Source organism: Zosterops lateralis (assembly GCF_965231275.1).
Source record: "Zosterops lateralis genome assembly, chromosome: 1".
Taxonomy (NCBI): domain Eukaryota; kingdom Metazoa; phylum Chordata; class Aves; order Passeriformes; family Zosteropidae; genus Zosterops; species Zosterops lateralis.
This window is the reverse complement of record NC_139762.1, coordinates 57,503,709-57,525,817: the sequence shown is the minus strand read 5'-3', so window position 1 is coordinate 57,525,817 and position 22,109 is coordinate 57,503,709. Positions and strand designations below refer to the sequence as shown.

The window sequence follows — 22,109 nt, the reverse complement described above, 5'->3', positions numbered from 1 at the left end:
AAAACATCTGGAAAAGCAGCCACACAAAACTTTAATCCTTTCAAAAACAAGCAGAAGAGCAGAGTTCACGTTTCAAGTCTTATAAGTATTTGTTTCTTTCATTTACTGAGTTTATTGTCTTTTGCTACACATTAAAAAAGTCTTAACCCAAGTCCTTTGGTGCCATCCATTTGGGTTTTCCCACTTTGCTCTGTCCACTCTGTATGTTGTGGTATTTAATGCAGCAGAAAGGCAACAATTACTGGATGTCGCTGCTGTGCTCTCCAGCCCCGGTGGTGCTGAAGCACCACCACCACCAGTCACAGAGTGCTCTGGAGATGAGAGGAACTGAATCAATTCCTTTATGCAAAGAAACTGGCTGGCTGGAGCTGGCCATTTTTAGTGTCTCCATTCAGCATGTGGAGGCAGCAAAAAATATTCCAGCAAGAAACAAAGCACTTCTCACAAAGAATAAGACAAAGAATAATTTCAGATAATAATATGCCAAAGAATTTCTAACTGGTGCCTGACATCTTAATGTGGTATTGACTGCAAGGTGGCATTCCTTGGTGTCCAGTGATATTTCAGGCTGAAGGATGTATTTTAGAATGTATTGTCTCAAGTTAAAGAAAATGCTGCTCTTTGCATGCAGCCTGTATCAGGGTGGTATATTGCTCCTGCATAGGCCACCAGGAGATTCTATTTTTCTTTTTGAGTTGCCTTACTGCCCCTTCCATTAACCTGGAGTTCATACTGAAGCTCCTTTGCTGCATTTGAAAAAAAGCTAAATCTACTATTTCTGAGGAACACATGCTGCCACTGAAGCAGCTTAACAAAAAATGCACAGTCATAGCATGCAATTACACCCCAAAATGGTGTCCATCTGAGGGGGGCAAAGGAAATTTAAAAAAACCCTGTAACCTTGCATGTATTTGGGACAAACTCTTGCACCCAATCTCATGTTCTGAGCAACTTGCCCCTTCAAGGAGCCCTCTGTAAAAGGTGTCACCATCCCCAGAACATTCTCTAAGTGTGAAGTAGATGGAAGTAATGAGAAGACAGTAAACTAGGCAAAAAGTAAAGGAAACCATGTGTCCCTTTAAGGTATAGCATGATAAACAGCAACTCAATGCCACAAAAAAATTGTCAGTTGCTAAAAACTCCACCCATTTTAGGCATTCTTTACCAACTGACCACAAAGAAATAAAAAAAAAAAAACCAAAATCTGAATTAATCCTTAGCAATAGGGTGCAATAGTATTAATATAATTGGCATTGTTTGTTAGTGTTGTTACTGCAGGACATGTTAGGTGTAACGACATACAAGTCTTGAAACAAATTTCCCAGCAGTAGTATCCTTGTATAGACTGAATAAAGGTTATTTTCTACAGGGAGGTATCTTATAAGAAAAAACAGTAGGGGAGACCATAGAAGTGAGAGGATCCTATGGAGCTTTTTGTATTTAACAACAATCAATGGGTTTTATGGAAAATCATTGAGCAAAATGTGAGCTGCAAGCACACTACCCCATACTGATGTTATTTATAACCTTAGTCTTTAACTGCAGGAAAAGTACACTTCCATTCTATGGGGAATACATTAAAAGTATAAAGAGCAGATAAAAAGACAGAGCATTTCATGGATCACCAAGAACAAAATCCACTTAAATAAGCTTAGAGTTGGTTTCTTGGCTTTTACTGATGGAGAAGGACTATAAGGCATTGCCCAAGAGGAAAAAGCTGTTACCTAAGTGTGTTTGTTACCTCATGCATAAACATGGGATTACTGTAACACACATACATGCATATAAGGTGTTTTCTTCTACTTTTACTCTGTCAAGACTGTATTATTAATTCTTATGATTAGGACAGATTTCTGCTTCTGCTTTGCATACATGGGTTTGTCTGGTTTTTTTCAGTAAATATTTGAGTGATAAAAGATGAATAGCTGCTGATTTGCAAGATAGCAGGAAGGCTATTTTTTCCCTTCTGTGTTGCCTAGGTAAATCATCATTAACATCCTCTATGTGAAGTGCTAACCACAGTAATACAGGTTTTAACTTAGCAGGGATGCAGCCATGAAATATTTGTTCAGTAACCCTATCTGTAGAAAATGGCACAGTATGAAGAGGGTCAGCTGGTGCTTATCCAGCATCAGCAGGATCTCCATCTCATCTACAGAATTAAGTCTCTATGCCAGGAACATTGTTTCTCACTTGTTTAGAAAAGGAGGGAAAAAAAAGAGACCAAAATCACTCTAAAGATACACAATAAGAACAATTTATATGTCAGATAACAACATCATAGGCTAATTTAAATATCAGGTTAAATAACACACTCTAAAGTTATGAGACTCAAACACAAGCACGCTCCTCACAATAAGCTGGATCATTATTAAGGACAAAGAGTGGAGTTTATGATGTAAATTGTTACCTGCAGATGGCAGACTGGCTATAGGCTGGGCCTTCGGTGGCGCTTAGGGCTTGGCCCACTTGAGTCTGTGTCAGGCCAAGGGACAGGCGCCGGATTTTAAAAGCTTTGGCAAATTCTCGTATTTCTTCCAGATTTACCCCATCCACCTCTCCAGTGGCTGTCTGAGGATCTGTTGAGATATTTTTTAATCATGTCAGTTCTTTGCGTCACGTATCAGTGGGATAGGTTTACAGCCATTTTCATTGTGAAGACTTTCAAGTTCAATTTTTTTAATACTGACCCCTTTCTCTTCTTCCCCAAACAGAAACAGATTTGCCTTGTCAGGTGTGTTCAGATTGCTAAGATGCTGACTGGGCTGCAGGTGTCTGCAGGTAGAAGATTTTCAAAGATACGTCTTTGCTGAACTCCTGACAAAGGCCAGCTCACCTCGGAGGGAGGGTGTGCCTGGGCTCCTCTCTGCCATTTGTGCCTTGCAAAGTCTTCTCTGCATTAGGAGTCACGTTCCCTGTTTTTCCTTTTAATCACATAGTGCGATGGTTGGTGTTAATATATTTATTTCCAGTCTGTGGGGAAGTCTATATATACAAGTAGGAGCTGCTTGGATTTTTAACCTGAAATCAAGTCTTTGTGCTTTATCTAAAGTTAATGCCAAATGAGGAGATTCACAACTATTTCTCCCCTTTTACACAATACCCAACCTAAACTGCCACATGAATGTCCGAAATAACCCAGCAAATGAATAGGCCTAAAAAAATTCTGCCTTTAAAACCTCCTTAATTTAAAGATTGTCTTTTAAAATACCCCCTTCTGAGAAGCAGCCTGTCAAGGTTTTTATTCTGCCTCCCATCAGGTCGATAATCAAGGAGTAGCAACACTGGTTTTGGATGGTAATGCTGCACAGTTTTTTTACTTTTACATTAGCCCCTCAGAAGATAATGCTTACGATGCTGTGAGAATAAATCTGTCCTTCCTCTCTATAGCAGTTTACTGACACAGAAGCCTTTGTCCCTGAAAGGGCACATAATAAAGCATGTCTACCACAGAAAAGCTCCTTTGGAGCTGGATAACTCGGTCAATTTAGGACTTATCAAGGGAAATGACACAACAGCTGGAGAATGGAACTCTCTCCCCCCACCGGCCCCCCCACACCCCCAAGCTACTGATCCCTGACTAAATGAAAGTGTTTGCCAACTCAGAGACAGCATGGGACTGGGATGGTAGAAGATTTCAAAGTGTTGTGCAATCCTGCATGTAGTGAAGCCATTCTCCCAGTGAGACATCTCTATTGTTCTTCACCTCATTCGTCAGACTCAGAGGTGAAAAATCTACAGCACAATAACCCCTGAATTTCTGTAAATGCAAGCAGTTGTCCAAGGACAGTGCTAGACTACATTACCTTTCTGAACCCTGTATGAGAATGGCTTCTGCTAGTTTGGCTCTAGTGAGGGCTTATCAGCATTAGAGCAGCAAAGCTTTTATTTTCAGGGGTTTATAAGCCTGGTGCAAAATTTCCTTGTGATGGAAACATCCCATGAAAAAATCTTTTCATCCAATAATAGAGGGAAAAGGGTTTTCCGATATATAAATTTACTCTGTTGCTAGAGTGTCAGAAGCACAAATGGCAATAATATTTTTTAAATTCTTGTGTATGTAACCAGGGACCACATGAACTATGCATACAAATAAACATGTGCATAGGCTGAACCTTGTTTCAACAATACTCCACACTCAGAATCATCTCTGCTGTTCTCACTGCTGTACTTGTGGCCACCTGCACACCCATGCGCTCATTCAGTTCAGAGCTAGGGTGCATATTGTTTGCTTTACGAGTAAGTGCTGTGACAATGGCCACTGAGGTTTATAAAGTAATTGCCTTTAGAAGCATGAAATTTTCCTGCTTACGCCATATAGTCTATCCACCATATCAGTTCTGAATTTCAGAGACACAGAATGGAGCTGCAGACTTATCTGCCCTTTAGGTCTCTGTACTAAATATCATAAATGATACTGGCCTCAAAAACTCCCCTGAGTAAAAGACACTAAAATGGTGACTTTCTCACCTCTTTCCTTCTGTTACTTTAAGGCCTCTGACTAAGGCTGTTAGGAATGTAACAGAGGACAATTCAGGTGTTCCCAGAGAACTTTCAAAGTAGCGAACTATGGCACCTGGCACCCGTAATCTTCCCCAACTCCTGCTACGAATAAAAAGGGAAGTGAGAAAACTAACTGTAGAGAAATTGTAGAGGAATTCCGCCAAGTTCTGCTGGATCTAGAATGATCTGGCACTGTTGTAACAGTGAGCATCATGGAAAGACCATTCCTGCCTGCAGCACTTGGATGAGGGATTTATTAGGCTGAGCTCTCCTTGAGGTGAGAATAAACCTGTGATGCCCTTCAGTACTCAATGGGAGTAGAATGTAGTATACAGTGGACTATCTGTTGAGAAAAAAGCTTCATTCTTTCACAGAATCTTTGGCAACATGAAAGTACTAACAGATGAACTGAAACACTTAAATGTTTTATCTTGAACTCTAGGGAGAATAGCATTTGTGTGAAATTGGAACCACTTCTACTTTGGGTGTGATTCAAAGCCCTTTGAAATCCACAAATCTTGTCTTCTGTCACTGCCCTAAAACACAAATAGTGCTGTGAAGACAACTCTATTGGCATCATCATTGGTCTGTTTTACTCTATTGCATTAAAATGCCATCAATGCAGTCTTAGACTCTGTGGTCTAAATATGCACATAGATAAACATATTCAAAGAGATTATGGACTTTGTTTTAACAAGTTCTGAGCTTTCAGAACAGTTGAACATATAGTGCACTTCACATTTTTAGGAAGAGTAGCTTATTGAAAACAGTAAATAAGCTGGTTCTTTTTCAATTAAGTGGATATTCCAGGGAAGGCCGCCTAGTGCCAACAGGAAAATAGAGAATTCCAAACCCATTGAGTGTTTGGGATTTATAGTAATGGATTTCAAGACTCTAAGTTTACATTATTGTATGTGAAAACAGTGGCTGCCTATGAAATTAGTGGGTGCTGGAGAAGGGTCAGAAAGTGGTCTGGGATATGGGTACATATAACAAAAAGGAAGACAGCTAAAATTCCACCAGCTGTCCTGGTGGATGGTGAAGATAAACCAGCAGTGTAGAAGAAATTACATCCACAGGCTCTCCTGTATTGAAATATTTTTTTCCCTATTGCAGGGAATACTTCTCCCACTTTTGAATTCTTCTTAAAATCCTGTGTGAGTTTTTTGTTGATTGAAAATATGCTGTGATTTTAATAGTTAGGGGAAAGAGCTGCTACAGAGAAATCAGTGCACCCTGAAGGAGAAACCAAATTTGTGTTGCACAGAGTCCTGCCATGGGAGGGATTACAGGGGGATGATTCCCCTAGCCAGACAGAAGAAGAAATAGCTGGCGGAGGAGGTCCAATAGAAAGTAAATTGGATAAAAAAGGCAGGACAAAACACTGATAATGGAAAATGGAGTGGAGCTCAGGGGAAAAAAAGAGGAATAATTTGTTTATGGGAGGCATTTTAATTTCATTGTAACAGATGACACTAAAATGAATTTGGGAGGAAGAAAGGAACTTTATGGAGACACAAGTCTCAGAGCATGAGGGGAAACCAGTGATTTCCACAAAGAGAACATATGGTGGGAAAGTTAAAGATATCAGCAGAGGGATGCATTTCAGAAGAGGAAAATGAAATGGAAAGAAGGGAGGAATAAAGGTGTAGAATTGAATGAAGAGAAAACAAAGAAGACAAAAGAGAATACAAATAGGATTAGACAGTACAAAAAAATCATACAGAAGGGACAGGAAGAGTAAAAATGAATCTTACAGTCCTTGCTTAGACAGAACTTATTTTAAAACATTTTTTATTTGGAAATAACTGTTATGTTTTGTCTCCAAAATAATTAGCACTTGTTGCTCGTTAGGGATGAAAGGGTGATAATGAGAGAAAAGCAAAAATATATAAAGAAGACAACAACATAAGGGAAAAAAGGACAGAAAATAAAAGAAAGAGAAATTAAAAACAAAAAGTAAGGAACCTTCTTTGAAATTAAGAAACATGTTAAAAAAAAGCAGCAAAATCATACAGAAAATATTACTAGAATGAAAAGTAAAAGTAATAAACTCAAGGAACATGCAACACTACAGTTAATAGAGTTCTTATCACTTTCTCATTGTACTTTAATAATTTTTCTGATGTGAAGAAACATCTCATAAAAGCGCTACTCTCTTTGTAGTCAGTGTGCAGAATCTTCTCCCAAATAATTATTTGCTGAAGTTAGGATGCTGTATGCAATTTTATTAACTGAAGGAGTGGCTAAATGTGACTAGTTTTACATGAACTTTGCTATATTTAGCAAATATTTCTGGAATATAGCAAATCTCTGCCAAGGTACTCAGCTTCAGGACCTCTGCCAGAGGTCTGGACTACAATTTCATAAGGAATTAGGAAAAGGAAAAAATAGTCCTACCTCAGGAGGAATAAAGAAATCAAAGATAGATTCAGGAGGCCACAAGTTGTTTCTTGCTGCTCTCATGCCTAAGGACTTCTCTCAAAATCACTGACCCATTGCCTGTCTCATCCCACTAAAGGACTTTAAATGGGCTTTCAGACACTGGATTTCAATTGTAGGCCTTTCATACAAAGCTCTGCAGCCAGTGGGGGAGCTGGGATGCTAAGAAGGCCACAGCTTTGACAAAGAGGTTCTCCTGCCCTTCAGGGATCTGCATCTAGGAACTGAGCAGATTCCGTAAAGAAGTGAAATAAGGATGACTTTCTGTCTACATCCTCATGTGCAGCCACAGTTTTGTGCGAATTTTCAGTCACATGAAACGATTTTCAAACTCATGAAGGTCATTTAATACTATTTGTCCAAACAGCATCACTGGTTTATCACTGTGAAGGAAAAGCTATAAAGGATCCCATCTGCTTTTTCATGTTTCATTACACAGGTGGTTTGATCTTTCCTTACTGAACTGACCATATTTTCCTCTTTCTTGTAGGCTCTTTCTGCATAACTAGAAAACAGTAGGTAGCTCTCTTGTGCTGTCCATGATGTGGCAGCTCAAGCAGGCTTAGGCATGCACTGTGTAGCCACCACCAGTTTGTGGTGACTACATGCTCTCAGGAGTATGCTGGACACCCTTTGGGGATCACTGAGATGACTGGTTTGCTTCTATCTGTGTAAGGTTACTATGTAAATGGCAGAAGTGAGTTGATCTGCCCCTCACGCTGTTCATTCTGTTAGTCTTGAATAGCAGAGACTGGAGGAAGCTGAAAGCATAAATTCAAAACAGCTCCACAAGCTTTTTATTTATGTTGAATGTGGATTTCTTTTTTTCAATAGATCCCTATCAATAACATTTTCTTTTGGAATGCTCTTAAGATCTGAATTCCAGTGAGTTAGCTTCCAAGTGCAACTTCTTCATCAGTCTGATTGTATGAAAAGTTTCCTATGCCTGTAGCTCTTTCTGATAGGGCCGCAATAAAGACAGGAAGACTGACTTGATGCTCTTCTTTGTGATCAGTTTTCACACTCCTCTGATGGCTTCTGGGGAGGGTGGGAGTGGCATCAGAAGGATTTAGATGCAGAGGGGGCAAAAATTAACCTCGAGTATCTAAAGAAAAAGATATGATAGAAGAAAAAAAAACCCCAATTTGAAGATTATTAAAGAGCAGGGATTAGAGCTTGGAGTGGAGGGAGAGAGGGCCTGACTGAGCAGAGTAGTACCACCCACTGTGATAGAGGAAAGAAAAAAAGGAAGAAGAGGTGGCACTAGTGATAAAAAATATAAAGGAGGACAGAAACTACCTAATAAAAAGGCTGGTAAAAGGGTACAGATATGGTCTGGAGACAGTGACTGAGTGGGAAATGAAATGGGAAAAGAAGTTGGGTAATTATGGACTGTGAGGAAAGGACTGCAGGGAGAAAACTAGAGGAACGAAAGCATGGAGGCAAAGGGAGAGCAGATTTTGTGGAGAACAGTGTGAAGAAGTAATGGGACTAGAACAAGAAAAGTAGTGGATGGAGTCAAGCCTGAGAGGATCAAGTAAAAGTTCTATGTCCATTAATGTATCTCCCAGTTGTGCCCAGATTGATATTCCTGTACCTCATACTCCTCTACTCTCAGCCAAATCCATAAGCACAGCATGCTTATTTTAAACCAGAACCAACAAGAACTATCAGCTTTTCCATCCATTCAACACATCTCCTATTTCCAACAACAAACATAAAGATTATCTCACCATATGACTGATTTATTTTACTACTCTGCTTTTGAACAACCTTGAAATTTATCTGTGCAAAAAATGAAGCTAAAAGAACAGCCTTAGAGCTGCACAAATTAACACTCAGAAGCTACAAAATGCTGGTGTTACAGCAGCCCACAACACAGTGTACCATAGTCTTTGAGCCCTGGATTATCAGTTCTTTTTCATGTGCCTTGTTCAGTGCACAGAATGAACTGTCCTTCATTACAGATGAACTGATTGATGTATTGCCTTTTTACTTGTTCAGTGTGTGGCCCCAGACCTCTATTAAAGCTCTTCACTACAGACATCTCTTGAGCTCTTCTGGTTTCTTTAAAATCTTAATTTATTTTCTTGTGTTTCTACAAGATAAGGGTCTTCCCCTTCTCATTCAGAGAGAAATGGACAGATATTAAGGGAAGAAGCATTTTTGGGTACCCAGTCTAGGTCAAGTAGGAAATTAGTTTTTAGACTGTCTTTAAATGGTTCTTGATACAGTTCCACAATGAAAGTGCACTTAAAATTGCAGCTGTGAGTACCAGATTCTTCTGTAAATTAAAGTCCAGAGTCTCAAGCTGGATATTGAGGGAGCACTTGTGAAAAATCTCTTTTAAGTGATTTGCCTGCCTTGCACTGGAATTACATAGCAGACAGAAGGCTTCAGCTCCTCAGTCCTCTATTGCCTTAGGCAAGACCATCCTTCACTCCTTACAGCTTCCTACTGTATGTAGGAATGTTATGCAAACTGGGGAACAGATTAGTGAATCAGATAAACCCTAGGACAACAGCCCATCTGTTGTGTTAGTAATTTTGATACACCCCTAAGACAATTCCACTGGGAATGCACTGAAAGAAGGATGAGGAAAAAAAAATCATGATTGCGTGATTTTAATCACAATATATTGTTATAATGAAATACATGTTCTAAGAGGAACTGCATACAGCTGAACAAAAAGCTATTTTTCAAGTATTTCCTAAATTTTGATGGATTTATTCTGTAAACTTAAAAGGGCTTCTTCCATATTGCATTTATTTTAAGTAAGAATGTCCAAAAGAGGAGCTATTCTAGACTAGCTATGAAAAATAACTTACTCTGTACCAGCTATTTTACTCAATTTGCCTACATGGACTAGAGGTACATTTTATGTATTTGTAATGTAAAACCTCTTTTTTGTCTTCCTCTTACAAGCATGTCTACATAAGAAAATTTACTACTGACAGAGAAATAGCAGTATATTTATATCACTATAATTATGTCTGTATCTATATGCAGATATTTTCATTCCAGAACAAAAGTATTCCCACTGGGAGTAATACCAGCATAATTTTACCACTATAGTTCTACTAGTAATTTCCCTATGTAAACGATCTCTGAAATAATCTAACCAAGATTTTTTCACATCTTTCCTTGCATGACAGTTTCTCCAAGCCCTTCATAAGCTCATATCAGTCACAAATTTTATGTTACCAATATGGCATAAGTTACAGTATTTGCTTACTTAGAATATGTACATGGAGTATCATAGAACAAGATCATCCAAAGCACTTGGATTTTTGCAGATGTTCAAAACCTGTCAGTACCTCTTTATGTGTACTGTCAGCCTGTAGATTTTGCTATGTAAAGACCAACATAATGCTGATAAGGTAACAGAAAAGACTCTGAACAGTGCTATCTGGAAGAAAGTGCTATTCAGGTCAGCTGTTATAATCCTAACACTGGAACTCACTTTTTTCACTGCAATGTGCTTCTCCCCAACATGTTCCAGTTCATCCTTGTTTAAATGCTGTAAGCTTTTTCTGGCAAGAAAAGTCTCTCACTCTGGATCTGTGTAGTATTAGGGCTTGTAAAATTGTTTGCTATATCAACCAAGCAAACAAACAAGCAGATTAACCAAAAGTAGGAGTACCTGTTTGCCCACCTAATTCTGAGAAATGTAATTTATTATAGTGAATGATTCAAAAACTTCTAACTTTGAAAAAACATAAACTACACTTCAGTTATAACAATTGCCCTCATGAGTCAATTAATGGCTACTACCATTTTAATGACAATTTCCAGCATTGATTACATTTCTCAAGGCATGTTTAACTTAAGCCCCATCCATGATAACACTTAGTAATTCTCATTAGTGAGAGTCAGCTACTTAGCAACATATAATCTACTATATTAAAAAAAAAAAAAAAAAAATAAAAATAAAAAAAAAGGAGGGAAAGGAGATTGGAAAACTCAGCAGCGAGGAGAACAAACAGAAGGGAGAATTAAGGAGAGCCAGGGAGCAATACTTACTGCTGACTAACTGGCCAACACTCAAAGCTGAAGAGGAGGAGGATGAGGAGGAAGAAGAGGAAGCCTGACGCACTGGGCTTTGAGACATAGATGCTTGACTGTGAGCCAAATGCAGGAGATTGGATTGTGAGGCTGCTTGTCCCACTTGCGTCTGGGAGGGCTGATGGAGCTATATGTTAAAATGTAAAAATAGTATTTAGAAATTGAAGCAGTAATAGGAAACTTGCAATGCACCATCTCACTTATCTGCTTCTGGGTAACAAATCACATAGGAGCATTAAACACTATGGGCTTTGTTCAGGTGACAGTGTTAGAGCAGGAGCAATCTGAGCTGTTTGAAATATTGTCTTTCTATTCAGTTTTACTCAGTTTAACTGGATACTTAATCTAATTAGAAGGTAAATACTTTTTTTTGAAATGGGTGATAAGTGACCTATGACAATTACAGCAGGATTCTGATTTTTTAAATACATATACTTACCTGTTTTCTGACACATGGAACCAGATTTTTTTTCCCTACACAAATTCTCATAGGTATCAGGATTTTTTCACAGAGGTCCTTTCATACTGCAGGACCAGGGTCAAGAAGAGTGGGGATGGGGAAAAGGACAGAAACCAAGCCAAAATCCCTTTCCTACAGGAATCAATGATTGGTTTTGTGACATCAAACCTGGCAAACAAACAAAAATCATGGAAATGGGTAAGTTGTCTTTGACTAAAACAAACACGGAAATTTCTGAGTCCCAACCACTCAGATTGCATCCAGTAAGACATACCTAAAAAGTCTCGGGAGTACGGTAGATGCAAATGATACACTGTGATACATGAATTGACTTTCTAATTTTTTTTAACAAATATTACAAGACTGTAGTCTTTGTTAGTTTACTAGGGGAATGGAAAGAACCATCAATCCATTCAGCCTATAATATGCTTTCTTGTGGGGTTGAAATCTAAGAACATTCTCTGGTACTGATTTTCACATAAAACTCTCAGAAAATGCGAAGGACAGTCTCTCTACAGAACGAAGGCACACAGCGGACTTTACAGTTTTGAATTGGATTCTAGTAGTCCAGTACAGTCTTTTCAGAGCATGAGAATACAGTAATATAGGTCTGATACACTCTGGTGACTGCTTCTTATTATACCTTTATTTTATGTTGATTCTTGATATTGATCAAAAAAGATTGTAAAAATATTCTAAAAAGGCTTCACTGCACCTGTTATCTGTATTTTCTACAAGGAAAGAGATAAAGGCCTATTTGGCCTTGCTTGATGTCAGTAATTAAAATCTATTTCTTGAATGCTAAGGTGTATGAGGTTTTCTCTTTTGATATCTAACTGAAAAAAATGACTGTAGAGAAAGAGCTACATTCATTAGTAACACAAAATATATGTATTATCCTCCCAGCACACATAGAAATGTCTGATGCTAAGTAGACAACAAATTGTATAAAACTGTAGATAAAGGTGTCTGTTCACATTCAAGATGGCACTTTCTGTGGAATATATATGAACTATTTTAATTATGATATTCCTGTTAGGGTCTGTTAAGAAAAAAATTCAGCTTCTTTTTCTACTTTCTATATGGAATAATATAACAGAAAATAAAGGAAGAAACTTTGATTTAACCTTTAATAATAATGATAGTTATTCATCTGGGCAGTTTTAGTGTATTCTGACTTCCTTGTGAATTAATAAAAATGGCATTTTTTATATCTAGGAATTTTTTATGATCAAATTAATTTCAAAAAATATAACTGGCACCTTATCAAGGGGATAACAGTTGAGGAGAAGCTGATTAAGAGGCTTCCCGTTTTCAGACTCATGCAAGGAGTGAGCATCTTTAAAAAAATTCTCCAGCGGCCGGATTTTATCTACAGAGAATTCCCAAACCAGAATGCCTACTTTTATAATATCTTCTCTTAGAGAAACATCCCACTATAAGGGCTGGCCTTTTCTGAACACTGCAGAAGTGCCCATGCATGCCTGCCCATGCATTCTATCCACATCACATCCAGACTGCAGCTTTATGAAACAGGCAGGTGTCTGGGGTCTGGGTCTGTTGTCTGAGGGAATCTCTGGCAAAACTAAAGATTTCAGCCCAGGCAAGGGAAGATAAATATTGTATTTACATGAGTTAGGTGCTTTCTCACTATGTGGAACAGTCTAAAAGACGTTAGTGCTTATCTGTGAGGATGGAGGAACAAATGCAGCAGCTATCTTTAAAGAGAAAGATCTGCAAAATTACAGTCCAGTCAACTGAACTTCAACCATGGAAAAGTACTGAAGAAAATAATCAAACAATTTGTAAGCACCTGCAAGAAAACAAGGTAGCGACAAACAACATGGATTGTTAGAAACAAACTGTGTCAAACCAATCTGATCTCCCTGTAAGACAGGGTAATTGGCCTTGTGGACAGGGAAAAAGCAGTAGGTGGTTTGACTTTACAAGTGTCTTGACACTCCCTCATGTGACATTCTTTATAACCTAAGGAAGCATAGTTTAGGTGAAATTGCTGCAGAATGAATGGCAATTTGGAAAGCAAAACTGAGGCTGAGGCATCTGTGGAAACAGAAGTGTGCATGCATGGTGCTTCACAGAAGTCTGCCCTCATTCTGCACTACTCAGTATTTTCTTAATGAAGTGGATGATGGAGTAGAGAATATCTTTAATAAATTTACATGCTGATGGAGGAAATTCCCAAAGGCTGGATTACAGGATTAGGAATCAAAACATTTCTATGCTATGAACATGCTGGCTGCAAACCTGTGGCGTTGCAAAAGTGAAGTAAAGGCAGTTCCCATACCAAGCCATGTGAGTGGGAGTGATGTCTGCAGTGCATGAGAAGTGCATCTTCTTTTCCATTGATCCCCAGAAGGATCTCTGCAGAGGGGGATTCCATGCCCACAGCTAGGTGCCAGACTTCATTAAAATCTGGACCAACTAGAGTTAAATAATTAGAATGGCTGAAGGTCTGGGAGTTAATTGAGGCTTATGAAGACACCTGTAATGAACTGGTCATGTTTCATCTAAAGGAGGGAAGACCAAGCAGGATGTGATGTCTGCTTTGAATACAGGTGTAGCTAATGAAAAGAGGAGATAATTATTCTGTTTTACATTTTATAATGCAGAGAATGAGGCCCAGTTATCTGGAAAGTTCAAATTAGATGTTGGGAAAAGCTATCTAATGTGGCAGTGAATCACTGGCATAGATTACTGGTGGAATCTGGGTTTCAATGACAGTGGTTAGGACCAAATTAACTAAAAACTGGAATAGCTACTCCACCTGAGAATAACAGTACTGAATGATCTCTTGAACCTTGACCTTGCACCCATTTGTTTTTAATGATTCTACACCATTTCCCATCAGTATTTCTCAGGGAGATAGCAAATCCAACATTTTCCACTTATATTACAACATACAACCACTGAACAGTTCAACTACTAGGCATATGCACAATAAAAATGAAGTCTCCAGGAAGCTCCAGAATGAGAGGGCACTCTGCATTTTTCAGCTCTGCATGCAAGGCATGCACACAGAGCCACTACATAGCATATGCTTAAATGATCGTTAAGTCTAGAAAGTGTTTGAGTCTCTCCACCTGTTTTGTACTATGCATGTATTTTTAAAGTAACTGGAATGCCTAGAAGCATGGCAACTTTCTTGTTGAAGGTCCAGAAATACTAAAAACAAATATAAGAAATTCTCAAAATTTAGCTGGGCATAATGGAATCTGGCTAGTGAAGTTTGGATTCACAGGAACCTTAGGTGTAACAGCAATATATAAGGGGTATTTACAGGTTAGTTTCTAACCCAGTGCTTGTGAGGGAGAAGTGAGCAATGGGTTGAAGAGGCTGAAGAGTCACCTTAAGACCTGACCAAACCTGAGGGAGGATTTAATCTTTAACTCCCTACATAATTTCCAGCACACCCTCTGCTTCACAGACATGATGGTTAAGCTGTAAATGTCCTGCTTAAAAAACAATGATAGTTATCTATGGCATGAAATTGCATTAAAATACTCACTTCTTTTCATCCACTATAATTTCCACTCCAGAAATAGCCTTAAGGAGAGGCAATGATTAGATTATGAATTAGATTTTAGATGACAGAATCACTGTGAACTTGCAATAGCTGACTTTTCCCAATTTTGGACATGTATATATGATATGAATTATATTTATGGCTGTTGTGCATTTTCCATCCAAAGACAGAAGGAGGCACAGAAATTACAGCAACTGTTGCTGTAAGTGTCATTCTGTGTAAGTAGATATAGTAGACATGCCAGAGTGATGACTGTATGCAACAGTGATCAGTATCTGGCAGGAATATGTGTATGCACACTACAGCTAGAGGGATGAATACGAGAGACGAAAAGTGCCTCATAACACTTTGTAAGAATAAATTGAAAACTGAAAAGGGCCTTATTTGTATTTCTTTTGTATGAGCTTTACATGTTGCTGGCAACACTGAAGGTAGTATTGGCTGAAAAATGCAGAGGAAAAAATTAAGTAGGTCTGTAAGACTGGATTTTGTTCTGAAATTATGTATGTAGGGTATTCCTATGCCTGGGAGGGTTGACTGGACTTCTGTGCTAAAGGGCTTATGAGATCCGGGATCTTGTTCTCTGCAACCAGAAAGCTGCATATAAGTGACAGGGTAACAAGGTATTTAGCATAAAATAAGGAAAGAGAAAGAAACTAAGTGGAAATCTAGAAAACTTTTGACAGAATATTGTCCTGTGTCATAACAGAGCTGCTACTTGGTTTTACAGAGAGTCTGGACAAATAGCAAGGGCAAAATATGGACTTAATGGAAAGGAGAAGAAAGTAATGAGCTTAAATTGCGGTAAGGGAAGCTAGGGTCAGGCACAAGGAAGACATTTTGAATACTAAGGAGAAGGGCCTAGGTTGCCTAGGGATGTCAGGGAACCTCCATCACTGAAGATTTTTAAGAACAAGCTAAACAAACATCTGTCAAGAATGATATAGGGACAGCTGATCCTGCCTAGGGGGAGGAGACGGACTACATGACCTCTTCAGGTCCTTTCCAGTCCTATTTTTCAATGATTCAGTGAAAAGGAAATACAAGAGATGAGGAAACACAACAAATTAGAGGAGACAGAGGTGAAAAAGACAAGTATAACAAAAAGGGCAGAACAGATGAAACTAAGAGGAGTGGTACAAAGAGCAAGAAATACATCTTCAGCAATCCTCTTTATGCTGTAAATACAGATTTTTGATTTTTTCTGATGCCAACTAGTTCATCTTGGGAAATATGGACATTAGCTCTTGTAAAGACTTAAGTCCATGGAAGGTCTGAAAAATAAGTATCTTGATATAAAAAGGCATTCCCAAACACTTTGAAATTCCATAATGCCTTACAGTAATAGCAGTTTAAGTGTTTCATGCTTCTATTTTTCTTGCAAATGGAGTCCTCTGCTCTGTATACATTTCCTAAAATACATTTTATTTTGAGAAAGAGTAATGGCATGTTGAGGACACTGCATGATTCAAGAGCACCATGGCAGATGAAGTCTGTTTTCAAACCTACTCATACTGCAGGACCAGGCATGGGCTTCAAAGATGTTTCCTTAAATCTTCTAGCAAATGGAAAGAACAAGTTAATACACATATCCCCATCCTTCATGTCAAATCCCTTTCACAGTCAACTTTGACAGAGTATTTCACAAATACTGTACCCCATCACCCTAATTTAGGTTACTCAAGTAAATTCAAGTAACTGCATATATGAATCTGAATATAAAGGTATTTGATATTTAATAAGCATCCTCTCTCCCAGTAGAGTACAATTTAGTATAGTGCATACAGTATAAAAGGTGTCTGTACACACTGCTTAGACTGACAGGATAGCTACATTTGGAAACTAATATAGAAAAAGTCCTTAGGTTCACACTGGCTGTGTACATACTCCACCCAAAATGAAAACTGTTCTGTGGACATGACTGGGGGCATGACTTCGACTGCATCTGTTGAAGTTCTTTCAAAGCCTTTTTATTGAATCACAACAACTTTCAAAGCACACTGTATGTATTTCAACTTGCTAAATGAGGTTGGGAATATAGCTGGACTTCTGTGGAAGATTGAATTTTATGTGCAAATCAGGTGCATAAGTAATTTTTCACCCCTATCAGGAAGGATATAATGTCAATATAAACAACAATATTATTGGCAATAGATTAATCACTAATTATAAATGATTTATCACTTAATAATGTTAATTAGTAATCTAAATATTACAATAGTACAATAATAACAGTTTTAAATGTGTAAGTGCATAATTCAAAGGTAACCTCATATTCCTACTGTGAACAGCACTTTATGTTTTCTGTGCCTCAGCTGCTTGGAATGACAGGTAATTCAGTGACATCTTCCTACTTCCAATGGTTTGGTGAAGTTATATTTCACTATTTTTGAGATATCCTTCTCCTACAGGTGCTGATGCCACAAAGAAAACTGGTCAAGGAGAGATTACAAGTCAAGCGTCACACTGCGGCATGGAAAGTCTGATGTAGTCCCTTGTAGTAGTATATAGTCTAGTAATCTTGACTTTCAAAATTCTAGCAATTTATCCATAGATGAAATAGAATAATGCAATGATGATGGTAAAGGAAAAAAGAAAGAAGTGAGAAAAATTGTCACCCTCATCACTGAAAGTCATATAAAAAGCAAAAGAAAAACAAAGTCAGATTGAGACAACACAGTTTAGTGACTATATTGAAACAGAGAAAGAAGAGTGCATTTCTCATAAAACAAGACAGAATCAAAGGTATAGGAGCATTGCAGAGAGGAAATGATTGAGAGCTGGTTAGATTTTCATGGGAGAGAAAAACAACCAATTGCATGGAGTTGTGATAACAAGATGGTAGGCTGTTTGTGGCAGGTCGAGACTGCAGAAAGAGAACATCTAACGTGAAATTTGGCAAGCAGATGTACAAGAATCACCACAGACACATTCGAGAGGCATCTATGTCTTTTCAACAGCTAATTTGGAGCTGGACAGCCAATGACAACAAAGATGGGGAACTGAAAATGTAGGAAAATGCTGCTTAGTAGCTCATTTTACTGTGTTAGAATTGGAAGAAGCCCAAAGCCGGTTGTGCTCTAAGGCACGATGAAGTACGAAAAGTTCTGTCAGGCATTGTAGATAAAACAAGACTGAGGACAAGTGGGACTACAGACCTGATTTAATGAATCTAGGATGTAGAAAGAACCAGGCAAAAGTGAGATGGGAACCTGCTTTATGTAGTACACCAGAAAACAATAGAATGTCCAGAGTCTGCTTCTGTATGGGCAAGAAAATAGTTATGAAAACACCAATTATTAGGAAAGCTGTTTAGGAAATTAATAAAGAAGAGTATGTTTGAACCCCAGTAATTATTGGCAGTTGGATTCTTCTCAGTCAATTTTGCTCACCTTAGAATTAACTGAGAATCTTAAAATAGCTACCCTAGCCCTCTCTCATGTAAATGAAAACAGTGATATGTTAAGATACCTATTAGAGATTCAACCTATCCAAAATTTTTCTATTTTGACATCTTGAGTTTTGCACTGGACATGCATATGTCTCCTTGTCAATGTCTATACAGGAAATAACTTACACCATATACCTAACTCCTCTATGACTAAGTTAAGCAAGGGGAATATTTTCCTAAATTTTATAAGACTGCAGTTCATGGTTCAAGTTCAGCCTTGCTGGTCCTAAGGTTGTGTTGCTAGTGATATGAAAGAACACCTTGAAAGAAATTTTTCAAATCTGATAATAAACGACAATGCAAATAAGTTTTTACAACAAATTCATCTGTTTTCAAAAACAATGTGCCTTTGGCCATAAAAGCTACATTTTGACAAAATTCCTCTTTAGAGTCATGGAGGAAGTACAGAAGTTAAAGTTACGAGGTAGTCTTCTATTATGGGACACAAAGAGCAAGAAACATAAAGCAAGAAACATAAACTCAGAAAATTATTTTATTATTTCCTTTTCAAGAAATAAGACTACAAGTAGAGAACAAAGGATTTATACCAAATTTCTGAATGATTTTAGCAACCATCAAGGGAATATTGTGAATAATGATAAAGTGGAATTGGCAGGAAGAATACATGAATTTCTTTGGTTAGTATAGAATACCATGAAAAACTTAAAAATCCTGTTTAAAGCATGCCAGGGGAGTATTTTGACAGGTAGTGGATCAGTGCAAAGTGATTCACATCAAAAGGAACCATTTTAGTGAAACACATGATAATAATCAGGGAAGCAAAGATCTATTATGGTGGACAAATCTGCTTATTAAGTAAAACTGTTCCATGAACAGAGATAGAAAAAAGCAGTATGTTGGGCTGTATTGAGATAATGGAAGAAACTAATGCTGAAAATAATATTGTGTTATGTAAAACAGGGATGCATCCTCCCTGTGACCGCGGTATTCAGCTCTGATCAAAAAATCTTGAAGAGATTAGTGTGGAAATGGCTGGGAGATGAACAGCAAAAATTATTAAAGGCAAAGAAAAACATGTTTATGAACAGAAACAGAGATTAAAAAAGGTACAGAATAAAACAGGAGTGCAAACAGCTGCCTGCTTTAGAAAGCCATTGAAATTTCTAGGAGAATTCTTGGTGTGTGCACAGATGCTCCTTATATTAGCAAAATCTTGGAAAATAGTAAAATATCTGTAGTTTTATCTATTTGGTGTAATTTGAAGAGGAACAAAATCTACTGTGGGTAGTTTAAAGAACACAAATCAAAACCATCTATCTATACTTAAATGCAGGAAGAATAGGACTACACCATACTTGCTTGTGTACATTGAAAAGCAACCCATTTACAGTGCAGAAAAAGAAACACTGCTTTACACTGCAGTGTAAAGTATCCTATGAACTCATTTCCATTAAGAGACATTGAGGTTTTAATCTGTCAAGTCTGAAAAAGTTGTATGAATAAATAACGCATATAGTCTACCTAAGTAAAGCTGACTAACAACAATATCTGAGGCATTTAAGTCTTCAGTCATCAGGAGAAAAGTAAGCACTAGCATGCATTACTAAGAAACTGGAACAATTTACAGAGCTTCAATTATTGTGACTCAGCTAACAAGCAGCAGCTCACTATCATTGCTCTTTTTCGTCTGCAGTACTTAGTTTCCAAGGAAGTGACAAGTTGAAAGTTAAACTGGGATTATCTGTAACTGGAACATTTTTACTACATTATTTATTTCCTGCATTTATTTCTTCAAAGCATGCTAAAAACTTTCCCCAAACTTGTGTTGTAATCTTTCCCCATGCTGAAGCTTCTTTCATCAAGTTAGAAGACACCAAATGCTGTGACACCATTTTCAAAAACATTTTGAATTCCTGCTGAACCTTCTGCTTTTAAGCACTCACTCGGTTATTTTGAAAATTATATTTTAAACCTTATGACTTAAGATGCCATTATTAGCCAAATGCTACAGTTAGTCTAAGTCTCTACCCAGGCAATAAAATAAATCCAGGATCTCCTTAAACTTTGAACAAATCTATTCACTTTCAAGATGATAGAACAGTTTTTACAGTACTAGCTCAATTGTTTTTCGCTGTCCATCAGCATTATTCCTATGAGGAATCTAGCTCTCTTACATCTTTTGTGCTCCCACTGAAATTCATGGCAAAATTTTCTCTGACCGTTCAGTAAAAGCAGAACAGCCAGTAGAGGGAGCACAAGTACATAGAAATAATTCTCTGTGGTTCCTATAAAAAATTATAACCTGTACTATTTTTCCATATAGTATTTGCGCTACATTTTTTCCCCTCCCTATCAAAAATACTGTGTTGATTAAACTTCAAGAAAGGCTGATTCGAGGCAAGGAGACTGTGTTGTTTGGTAGCCCTTCTTGCAACCCCTGAGTCCTCAGGACTCCATGAAAGAAAGAGGCAGAGCCTGAACCCTGTGAAAATAGTATTGGCAAAATAATGTTTTCTACCTCCATAGCACTGCTGGGCAGAACAGCTTAATGGGGAGCATCTTTGGCTCTTGGACATACTCAGTTCTCTGCAGATTGATATCTCTGCACACGAGCACACAGGTTGGGTGAACAAGTACAGTACAGCATGATGTTGTTAAAAAGTGCTTTCTACCTTGCACCCCTGCTCATTCAGCAAACTGCAGCTTTCAGAGTTTGTCCCTTTATGTGAGCCCAGTTCCACGAGTTCTGCAAAAAATGTCACACCTCTGTGCCCTCCCTGTCCACTGACACTACTGGCAGACATTGCCTGAAAGAGGTTGCTTTGATGCAGGGCTCAGAAGGTGAATTGCTCTGCATGTGAGAATGTCTCAGGCAATAATACAGGTCCTTTATCTTCCTGTTTATGTCTAAATTTCATGAGTTTCAAATGGGATCTCAGGATTGCTATGATTTTTGTGTGCTTCCCCCACAATGGAGGAAAAGATCTAATCCCTCCAGGGGACTGGCTCAACCCCACCCCCCCACCCCCCATCCCACACCCCCTCAGGGGACCAAATGTGAACTGCTGAGTTTCATATGTCATTGTCAGGCTTTCCTGTGGTGGAGAACATGGAGCCTGCCCTCAGATCCATTCAGCTTTGTTTGAAACTGTGTGTATACAACCATTGCAAAAGCATTGGCAGTAGTGCAAGTACAGTCCCATTAAAGAAAACATAGTAGATAAAGGACAAGTGCTTTGGAAAATGCCCATGCTAGATACTACAATGGACAGAATGTGAAAAAAAAGCAGGTAACCAATGAGATGTGAAATATTTTCAGAACAAACAAAAAAATGATGTTAAAGATCCATTGGTTCTCTTCTTCTAAATTTGAAAAAGAAAAAAGAGAAGAGAAGAGAAGAGAAGAGAAGAGAAGAGAAGAGAAGAGAAGAGAAGAGAAGAGAAGAGAAGAGAAAAGAAAAGAAAAGAAAAGAAAAGAAAAGAAAAGAAAAGAAAAGAAAAGAAAAGAAAAGAAAAGAAAAGAAAAGAAAAGAAAAGAAAAGAAAAGAAAAGAAAAGAAAAGAAAAGAAAAGAAAAGAAAAGAAAAAAGAAAAGATCATCAGTTTGGAGTTCAGGTGGCCTGGGATACTCAGCAGCATACAAGAAGCTTCTCCCGGTGCCTGGAGATGTCCGCAGGGATGGCA

General features: G+C 38.1%; 1 protein-coding gene across 4 annotated transcripts in view; it reads right to left on the bottom strand.

Annotated features, from left to right (window-relative positions):
• The window catches only part of POU6F2 (POU class 6 homeobox 2), a 281,035-nt gene that overhangs the window by 5,697 nt on the left and 253,229 nt on the right, over positions 1-22,109 (bottom strand). For all 4 annotated transcript variants that reach the window (XM_083871982.1, XM_083871984.1, XM_083871981.1 and 1 more), the window contains 2 exons: positions 10,969-11,137; positions 2,411-2,579 (listed from right to left, as the gene is read on the bottom strand). In XM_083871982.1, coding sequence (XP_083728108.1) covers positions 2,411-2,579; positions 10,969-11,137 — 338 coding nt within the window. The remainder of the gene's footprint in view (positions 1-2,410; positions 2,580-10,968; positions 11,138-22,109) is intronic.